An 11,225-nucleotide genomic window follows, 5' to 3' on the forward strand; every position below is an offset into this window, starting at 1 on the left:
TACGAGAGGATGATTGCAAGCGCTCCTACAGACTTTACTGACATGGTAAACATGGGAGTCCGTTTAGAGGAAGCAGTTCGAGAAGGGCGTCTAGTCAGAGAAGGAAGTTCATCTTCAAGTGGGGCAAAGAGGTACGGCGGTTTTATGAAAAAGAAGGAACAAGAAACTAATGCTGTGTCCTATAATCATCCAAGAAGGATCAGTTATCCTTACCATTCCCAACACCAACATATAGCAGCCGTGACTCCAGTAATCACTTCCGCTCCAGTTCAAGTCCAATACCCTCAGCAGCGTACCAACCGCTTCCAACAGAATACTCAGTATCAGCAACAACAACAACCTCAACAACATCAACATCAGTTACAACAACGTCCACCGCAGCAGCAAAGAAGAACCAATTTTGATCCAATTCCAATGTCATATGCATAATTGTATCCAGCTTTGATCACTAAAAACCTTGTGCAACCACGACCACGACCTCTTGTACCAGAAGTGATACCTTGGTGGTACAAGCCAGAGGTATCTTGTCCCTTTCATCAGAATGCTCCAGGTCATGACTTAGACAACTGTTTTGCTTTAAAGTTGGAAGTACAGAAGTTGACAAGAGCAGGTATCCTGACCTTCAAGAACATGGGTCCCAATGTGAAGGACAATCCAATGCCAAGTCATGGTCCTTCATCAGTGAACAATATAGAAGTTTGTCTCAATGAACAACGTGTTACGAAGATAGAGGAGATTCGGCGGTCTTTGGTTGAAATTCATTCTGTTTTATGTGCTCATGGTCTATTCCAACATGACCACCAGATCTGTGGTACATGTTCAGTCAATTCAAGAGGTTGTAGAAAGATTCAAGATGATTTGCAAGGCGTCCTTGATCAGGGTTTGATTCAGATTTCTAGACAAGTGAGTTCTCCAGAATCACAAGAACAAGAGGTGAATGTCATCATTCCTTGCTTCAACATTCCAGAGAAAGTAGAGATAGCTTATCATCCGAGGGAGCCAGTGGTGATTTGCCCTCCGGGCCCAATGCCTTACACTTCAGATAAAGCGGTCCCCTACCGTTATGCAGCAACTATTATTGAGAACGGTAAAGAGGTCGAGATTAAAACCTTAGCCTCAGTTACCAATATCGCAGCAAATAGCCGAATGATGCGCAGTGGCCGCGTGTTCGCTCCGCCGGTTATCCCAAGTAGAAATGTTGAGAAAGATCTAGTAGTCGTGGTACCAGTGACAAGAGAAGCAGAAGGGCAAACAAGCAATTCAACCCTTGATAAAGAAACAGATGAACTACTTAGAATTATCAAGCTCAGTGACTACAAAGTGGTAGATCAGTTGCTACAGACACCATCAAAAATCTCGATCCTGTCCTTATTATTGAATTCAGCTATCCACAGAGAAGCACTACTGAAGGTGCTTGATCAAGCCTTTGTAGAACAGGATATAACAGCAGAGCAGTTCAACAATGTTGTAGGCAGCATCACTTCGTGCAATGGCTTAGGCTTTTGTGATGAAGAACTGCCAGAAGAAGGAAAGAATCACAACTTCGCTCTCCATATCTCAGCCAATTGTCAAGGGGATTCTTTGTCTAATATCCTAATTGACACCGGTTCATCTCTGAATGTCATGCCCAAGTCTACCTTGGTGAAGCTAAAGTATAAAGGGGGGCAAATGCGGCACAATGGAATTATTGTGAAAGCGTTCGATGGATCAAGAAAATCAGTCATTGGAGAAGTTGATTTGCCTATTGGTATTGGACCACATGTATTCCAGATCACTTTCCAGGTTATGGATATAGTGCCAGCTTATAGCTGTCTGCTCGGACGCCCATGGATTCATGAGGCGGGTGCCATTACATCCACGTTACACCAAAAGTTAAAGTTTGTCAAGAATGGGCAAATAGTGACGGTTAATGGGGAGCAGGCTATGCTGATTAGCCAACTTTCATCGTTTAGTGTGATAGAAGTAGACGAGACGGCTGTTCAAACTCCATTTCAGGCCCTGGCCATCGATGATTACAAGAAAAGTGAAGGTTCAATCGCGTCATTCAAAGACGCCCAGCAGATTGTCAAGACAGGTCCTACAGAAATGTGGGGGAAGGTGATAGAGTTACCAGAAAACGTTAACCATGCAGGATTAGGCTTTGTTGATGGAAAACAAGTGCAGACTTCAGTGGTGCGACCTTTCAAAGATATCTTTCACAGCGGTGGGTTTATCAACATGGTAGCAGTTGAGGAGGATACTTTTGAGGGAAAGACAGAAGACGAAGGTCCCAGATTTGTGACACCAGGAGTAGTTATGAAGAACTGGACCGCAGTTGACATCCCACATTGTGTCCACATATCAAAGTAATTAAGCTTTTCAGTTTTCAAAAATCTTCCGCTTTAACCCAAAGCGCGAAGCATTAATTTTGTAAAATGGGCACTTTTGTCAAAAACGTACTATCCATGAAAAAGATCTTTTGTGTTCCTATACACTTGTGTCCTTTTATCTTTTCAGCTTTTTCGGAAAATGGTAACACAAAAAAAACCTTAAAAAGAACACATTTTTGCATGTCATGGTCAGTCCTCTAAAAACAATTGTTTGTACAGGTTACTTAAACCCGTTGAACACAATGACATCATGCCCTCTCCCAACTTTGAACATTCTGTATTCGAAGCTGAAGAGGAAGAGTGGGATGAGATTCCAGAAGAGGTCGCCCGCCAGCTTGAAAAGGAAGAAGACACTATTCAGCCATACAAGGAGCCTTTAGAAACAGTCAACTTGGGTTCGGAAGAAAATGTGAAAGAAGTCAAAATTGGAGCATTGTTATCCCCACAGGTCAAGGAGCAATTGATCAGCCTGTTGAAAGAGTATGTAGATGTGTTTGCTTGGTCTTATCAAGATATGCCTGGTCTCGACACTGACATCGTAGAGCACAAGCTACCTTTGAAGCCAGAATATCCACCGGTCAAACAGAAATTAAGAAGAACACATCCAGATATGGCCGTCAAAATTAAAGAAGAAGTTCTGAAGCAAATAGATGCTGGTTTTCTTGCCACTTTAGTGTATCCAGAGTGGATAGCAAATATTGTGCCAGTTCCTAAGAAGGACGGGAAGGTACGAATGTGTGTCGACTATCGTGACTTAAATAGAGCAAGCCCAAAGGATGATTTCCCCCTGCCTCACATTGACATGTTGGTAGACAATACAACAAAGTTTGACATATTCTCCTTCATGGACGGATTCTCCGGGTATAACCAGATCAAAATGGCTCCCGAAGACATGGAAAAAACTACATTCATAACACCATGGGGAACATTCTGTTATCAAGTGATGTCGTTTGGGTTGAAGAACGCAGGTGCTACTTACCAGCGAGCCATGACAACGCTCTTTCATGACATGATGCACAAAGAGATTGAGGTTTATGTGGATGACATGATCGCGAAGTCTCGTTCAGAAGAAGGTCACTTAGTAGATCTATTGAAGTTGTTTCAACGATTGAGGAAGTTCCGTCTTCGCCTCAATCTGAACAAATGCACATTTGGCGTCAGGTCAGGTAAACTCTTGGGCTTCATTGTCAGCCAAAAAGGCATTGAAGTTGATCCAGATAAAGTAAAAGTTATCCAAAAGATGCCCGCACCAAAAACCGAAAGGCAAGTGAGAGGTTTTCTAGGACGATTGAATTACATATCCCGTTTATTTCTCACATGACTGCCACTTGTGAACCTATCTTCAAATTGCTGAGAAAGAGTCAGAATTGTGTTTGGACAGAGGATTGTCAGAAAGCATTTGACAGTATCAAAGAGTACCTCATGGAGCCTCCTATCTTGTTACCACCTGTTGCTGGAAGACCGTTGGTTATGTATTTGACAATGCTTGAGAATTCTATGGGCTGTATTCTGGGTCAACAAGACGAAACTGGAAAGAAAGAGCATGCCATTTACTACTTAAGCAAGAAATTTACTGACTGTGAATCACGATACTCCTTACTCGAGAAGACATGTTGTGCATTGGCTTGGGCTGCTAAGAGATTGAGGCAGTATATGTTAAGTCACACCACTTGGTTGATATCCAAAATGGATCCAATCAAGTACATTTTTGAGAAGCCTGCACTCACTGGTAAGATTGCAAGATGGCAGATGCTATTATCAGAATACGACATTGAGTATCATACCCAGAAAGCTATCAAGAGCAGTGTGTTAGCCGAGTACCTTGCTCACCAACCCGTTGAAGATCACAATGATAATGAGGATGAGTTTCCTGATGAAGATGTCATGTTCCTAAAATCCAGAGATTGTGAAGAGCCACTTCCTGAAGAAGGACCTGAACCAGATTCTCAATGGGGTTTAGTATTTGATGGAGCTTCCAACGCTTATGGACATGGAGTAGGTGCAGTCATTATCGCTCCAGAAGGTTCTCATATTCCTTTCACGGCAAGAATTTGTTTTGAATGTACAAACAACATTGCTGAATATGAAGCCTGTATCATGGGTCTTGAAGAAGCCATTGACCTCCGCATCAAAAATCTTACTGTTTATGGTGACTCAGCGTTAGTTATCAATCAGATCAAAGGAGAATGGGAAACACGCCACCCTGGCTTGATCCCATAAAAAGACTATGCAAGAAGATTGTTGACTTTCTTCACCAAGGTTGAGTTGCATCACATTCCTCGGGATGAGAATCAGATGGCGGATGCTCTAGCTACGTTGTCTTCAATGTATCAAGTGGGTTTTCCAAACGAAGTACCCAGAATTGTGATCAAGCGACTTGATAGACCAGCACATGTGTTTACAGCTGAGGCCAGTTTTGATGATAAACCATGGTACCACGATATCAAGCATTTCCTTCAGACTCAGGAGTATCCTCTTGGAGCAACAGAAAAAGATAAAAAGACTTTGAGAAGATTGTCAGGCAGTTTCTTCCTTAATCAGAATGTGCTCTATAAGAGGAATTATGACATGGTCTTACTCAGATGTGTTGACAAAAAGGAAGCAGAAATGTTGATGAAAGAAGTTCACGAAGGGTCCTTTGGTACTCATGCAAATGGCCACTCTATGTCAAGAAAGATGTTGAGAGTTAGTTACTACTGGTTGACCATGGAATCAGATTGCTACAAATTTGTAAAGAAGTGTCACAAATGTCAGATCTACGCTGATAAGGTTCATGTACCACCAACCTTTTTGAATGTGATTTCTGCTCCTTGGCCATTCTCAATGTGGGGCATTGACATGATCGGTATGATTGAACCCAAAGCTTCCAACGGACACCGTTTCATTCTCGTGGCAATTGATTACTTCACCAAATGGGTGGAAGCAGCTTCGTATGCAAAGGTGACAAAGCAAGTGGTGGTCAGATTCATCAAAAATAATCTCATTTGCCGATATGGAATTCCAAACAAGATCATCACTGACAATGGCTCCAATCTGAACAACAAAATGATGGATGAATTATGTGAAAGTTTCAAGATCGAGCATCACAACTCTTCTCCTTACCGTCCCAAGGTGAATGGGGCAGTTGAAGCTGCAAATAAGAATATCAAGAAGATCATTCAAAAGATGGTTGTTACCTACAAAGATTGGCATGAAATGCTGCCTTTTGCACTACACGGATATAGAACATCAGTCCGTACTTCAACTAGGGCAACCCCATTTTCACTTGTATACGGTATGTAAGCTGTGTTACCGATAGAGGTTGAAATTCCATCAATGAGGATACTAATGGAAACTCAGTTGTCAGAGGCTGAATGGTGTCAAAGCAGATACGATCAGTTGAATTTGATTGAAGAAAAAAGAATGACTGCCTTGTGTAGCACCTCAAATTTGCACCTATCATTATACATACCATTTCATATTAGGTCATAGCATATCATGATCCATTGCATAGCATTGCATTGTTCACAGTTGCCTCAAGAGCAAGCAATCAAGAATTAGGTCAAACTAATCTCCTGATCAGTCAACCAAGCAAGCAAAGGAATTTCTCATTGAACCAAGGCCTTGGGGTTTGTCCAACAAGTTCACATGGCTTGGAGGTCTATTTGAAGTATTTTGGTCAAGGGTTGAAGACTTGGAAATCATCAGTTCATACACAGACAGTCAAAAACCCTAAAAAAGTCAACTGTCAGTCAAAGCAGTGGATGGTGGTCATTCTTGTGGAATTTGGGCACCATGGTCAATAATCAAGAGTCCATACAACTTGAGACATCATTTGAAGTCAAGTTCTCAAGGAATTAGGGTTTGGAAGTCATCAGTCAATGCACAATCAGTCAGAAACCCTAAAAGTCAACTGTTGGTCAACTGTCCATTTAATCAGTGATTGGATGATTGGAATTGGTTTGTGAGAGTTCATTCATGTCCAAATAGTCATCATATATCATGCCAAACACCATCATGGAAGAATTTGAAGCCAGATCATGAATTTCCCAAAATGGAAACTGGGCCTGTAACTGAAACTTACTAAAAATGGAAAGTTTTGATCCTCAAACTTACATCATGATACAAGCCTCAAATGAATTTTTTCCCAACATGAAAGTTGAAGATCTTGTTCTCCCATTTCCAAAAAGTCCTAGAACTCTCAATTCCCATGTGTGGTTGGCAAGTTATGATCGAATCGATTTCAGAAAATCTTGAACTTCAAAGGGCCATATCTCTCAAACCGTTTGGCCAATTTTGGTGGGGTTTTTTCCTACAAGCCACATTTGATCCCCTCTTTCCAAAAATATAAATTTCATGAGCCAAAAGTTCACCAATCAAAATGGCATATTTTGACCTTTTTCATTTAAATGCAAGTTTGACCAAGAGTTGACTTTTTGATTTAAACATTTTTTCAACATTTGGCCAATTGGAACAGCTCATAAATATCATTTTAAGTGTGTTTGCAAGCTCAAATTATGCAGCACATGTGAATCATACTTGGTTGCTTGAATTGTAAGAAAGGTACAATTTCACCATACCACTCCATGCTTCCACAACCATGTCTTGTACTAGCATCATTATGCAGCAGTTTTTCTGTCATGGTGAGCCTCATTATGCAGCCAAATAACCAATAAGTACATATGGCCTTACTAGTTTACTTGAACATTGGCAAAAGGACATGTTTACAACAAATCCAATTCATGAACCATACTTGTACCACTCTCACATAGCAGAATTTTGGCCATCATTTTCTGTTTTGGACACACACACAACACAGCCACATAACCAATAGCACACCAATTCACTCATGCTGAATCTCTTACTTGCATTCCTATTTTTCCTGCCAAAAACAACCATACCTCTAGGAACCATACTTGTACCATAGCAGGTTTTAGGGATGGGATTTTGGCTGTCATTTTGAAGGCTATAGACAGCAAAACAAAAGCCTCATTCACCTTGCCTTGATTTTTTTTCTGAAAAAGCTGTCAAAAAGAAAAAACTCAAAACCACAAAACAGCAGATTTTGAAACTTCATTTTTCCTGTCATGGAAGAGTAGCAGCAGACCTCATGCATCATGATTTTTCTGTCATCATGAACACAGCTAACACCTTTGACAGCAAAAAAGGATGGTTCACTCTCTCTCATTAGACATGCATTCCTCAAATTGCCAAGGCTGTCAAAAAGCACCATGCCTTGCCCTGGACTGTACTACAATTTAGCAGGGTTTTTCCATCTTCATTTCCTGACTGATAGACAACAGCATCCCAAAAAAAAAGAAATCAAAAAAAAGAGATTGGCATTTTATCTTTTCATTTTTCTGCTGAAATCCAAAAGGAAAGGAACCCTGCTGTGGGCATTTGATCTTCTCTGTCAAAAGCACCATGGCATAAAACAACACATAGACCAAAAACACCTTCACTTACTCCCTCATTCTTAACCTTGCCTTGCCTTGCATTCACCAAAAATCTGCCAAACAACAGATGAACCAACTGCACATACTTGCCCTCCTCCTGTCATGAGAAACATTTAACCTCTCACACTCTCTCCAACTCACCCTGCTATTGGCATTGCATTGGTCCTGTCCAAAAACACAAAAACAAACCAGTAGCAGAACCAACTTTACCTTGCAACACAAACCAACAGAAGACCACAACTGTCATGGAACCAACCTTGTTTTGCACTTTCCTTTTTCTTGCCATAAAACTTCCAAGGTAACCTAGCAGCATACCACCCTCTCTCTGAATATTCATTTTTGCTTGGCATTTTTCCAATGTTCTGTATCCCTAAGAACCAAACCTAACCAGCATCCACCATCCTAAAACTAACCCACCCTGCCTTGCCAACCAACATGACATAGCAGACCAACAGACCTCATTCATTCAAACAAAAACCTCACTTGCATTTTCTGTCCAAAAGATGTCCAAACACACAATGAACCTGACCTGGCCTGGCTTGAGATAGTCATCAAACACATAACCAAAACACACTAGCATCATCAAATCAACAAGAGTTGCATTGATTCACTCATTCCAAAATTACACCTTGCTTTTGCATTTTTCAACTTCTTGTCCAAAACCTCCAAAGGACCAAATTTGCTTGGCTAGAAACATCTTTAAAACAGTATGGTGGACCTATTGCAATCACTCTTTTTCCACCTATAGAGGCTTCTTGCAGCATTGTCTTCAACCTTGCATCAGCCATGGCAGGGTTAGTTTAAGGTCATTCCAAGCATCCACAAGCCAAAGTTCTTCAACCAATCAACACTTGGAAGGCTTTGCTTCATCTGCTTCACCATTAAAAGGCCAAACAACCACTGTTCCTCTTGCTACTTCAAAAATAGGTAAGTTTTCGACCTCAACCTTTTCAAAAATTGTGATGTACATCTCATAGGTCTCTTCACCCTGATCACACTGCACTTTGTGTTTTTTAAAATGGTTGAGTAATGGTCGAGTTGTGTTGAAATGAAGATGGATGATTCAAACTTGTTTTGCTTGTTTCTTATTGCCTAGCTCGAATTAATGAAAACCCATGTTAGGATGTTGTTGTATGATGTTTGATGAACACAATGGTATAATCAATTTTGATTTCTGGGCAAGATTGAGAAACACGATTTGGAATGGTGAAACCCTAGCCTTTGAATTTCCCAGATTTTTTCCCATTTTCGTGTGTACATGGCTTAGCTTCAAGAACCAATCAGATTATTTCGTTTATTGGCCAAAACGACATCACTTCATTAAGTGGATCCAAATATTACCAAAATGCCATTTTCTCAATATTAATTCAATTAATTTCTTCACTTTGATTACCAATCTTCCAAAATTCATAACTTGCTCATTTTTGATCCAAATTCAATGGGATTTTTTGTGTTGTGTTCATCATGATCTCTACTTTTTTATCATTATTTTTCCAGAATTTTTGGATGAGTGGTTTTTAAATGGTGCTAGGGTTTGTGACATGTGACCAAATTTTGTACACTTTGCCAAATCAATTGTGAAATGATGAGAATGTATCCAATGGCTCCCAAATTTTTTGTGCTTAAACTAGACACATTCATGGTGATTTTGGTATAAAGTTTGTGAATTTATCATTTGTGGTTTGTGAGATATGATTTTTTGAATTAGGGTGTGACAATTTGTGTCACACCATTGATGTCCAACTTCATGATTTTCATTGCCATGTTTCCTTACCTCCAAATGACCCCAAATTTGCATGAACCTACTCTTGTATGTCTAGTTGACTTGTGAATTTTCTTGGATTTAATTGAACTATTTTCCATTTGTTTGAGATTTTTCTTCCCTGCCTAGTCAAATGTTGACCTTGTGTGACACTTGTTCCCATTTCATTTGTGAAATTCTCATACTTTATTGGATGGACATGAAATTTTGCATGAGATAACTAGACATCCTCATCTTTGCCATGGCTTTAGTCCCATTCATTTATCATACACCATTCTTGACTTATGATTTTTCTAAGTTGATGCATGTTTGGTTGACTTCTTTGAGCATGTTCAAATGTGCTTTGACTTTCTGATTTTCATTGACTGCCTTCCACTTGTCCAAATGGGATGAAATTTGACATGCTTACCATGCTATGTGTTGTGATTGATCATGATTTATTTGATGATTTTTGGAAAATGTTTAGAATGTTTTTGGTGCAAGTCTTGCTGTTGACTTCTATGAGCTTCTGTTTGCCATGTTTTGACCTAAATGGTTCATGAAATGATGATGATGATTGATATGAGTGTGAATCCAATTGGTTGTGTTTCCTAGTGGTTTGAACATGATTTTGGATACTTGACCCTTGCTGTCTTGACTTTCTCATTCACTCTTGACCCTAGGCTAGCCCTAGTGGTCCTGTTACTCACCTTTGAGTTTGTGATTTCAGGTTGACCATCAAATGGCCATTGAGACCAATTCTTTTGACTGAGCTTACTTGAATAGTGTTGTCTAACCTCCTTGTTTTGTAGGTGGCTTGGCTCACATGCCTTAAGCCTTGTGCCTTGCACATCCATGTGCCTCCAATTAACTGTTGGTGTCGGTTTCTGTTTGTTTTGTTTGAAGTTGTATACTAACATCTGCTTGACTGTTTCAGGTGCTTTAGTTGCTTTTAGTTCCTTGTGAACTTTTGCTTTGCTTTGCTTGTATAAGCAATTTGCATTGAGGTATGTCTCTTTGTCTTCATGTAGTCTGGAAGACCTGGCCTGTTACTTGGCCAGGCAACTGTCTGAAGTCCTCCTTAAGAGGCAATGTTTGTGAATGTTTAACTTTGTCCTTGCATAGAGTCAAAGTCCTCCTAAGTGAAGAGGCAATTGGTGGAAGGTAGGGATATGCAATCTATCCCCCACTATTCAATGTGTCATCTGCCTTGCTCACACCACTGTGTTGATGCATTACAGATACAAACCCAAGATCTTGTGCAATTGCACAGTTGAGTCAGTTCTAAATGTGTAGAAGGGTTCCCATTTTCTGAACCCACACATTCTTGTCTTGAGCTCTCCCAGCCAGGGATAAGAGTTGTGGGGTCTCATCCTCACTTCATCCTTTCATCTGCTTCACCTTAGCCCCTCAATGGCAAGGTTAAGAGCAACATTCACCCAGTTCCAGAGGTTTGTTTGTCGAGGTTGATATGACCCCTTGACTAAAACCTAACCCTTGTTTGAGCCACTTGTTTGTGTATAGCGTGTGCTATCTGTGCTTGTAGGATTGTTTGACTTGCTTCCTGTGCAAGTTAGGATAGTTTGACTTGCTTCCTGTGCAAGTTAGGATTGTTTGACTTGCTTCCTGTGCAAGTTAGGATAGTTTGACTTGCTTCCTGTGCAAGTTAGGATAGTTTGA

The 11,225-nt window shown here is 40.4% G+C and overlaps 1 protein-coding gene across 1 annotated transcript; it reads left to right on the top strand.

Annotated features, from left to right (window-relative positions):
• Positions 1-630: 630 nt before the first annotated feature.
• Positions 631-7,024, top strand: LOC127130525 (uncharacterized). The gene is made up of 2 exons (XM_051059517.1): positions 631-2,289; positions 7,010-7,024. Exons 1-2 carry the CDS (start codon positions 631-633, stop codon positions 7,022-7,024), a joined length of 1,674 nt encoding a protein of 557 aa, XP_050915474.1.
• The last annotated feature ends 4,201 nt before the right edge of the window (positions 7,025-11,225 follow it).

Source organism: Lathyrus oleraceus, chromosome 3, assembly GCF_024323335.1.
Source record: "Lathyrus oleraceus cultivar Zhongwan6 chromosome 3, CAAS_Psat_ZW6_1.0, whole genome shotgun sequence".
NCBI classification, from domain to species: Eukaryota; Viridiplantae; Streptophyta; class Magnoliopsida; order Fabales; family Fabaceae; genus Lathyrus; species Lathyrus oleraceus.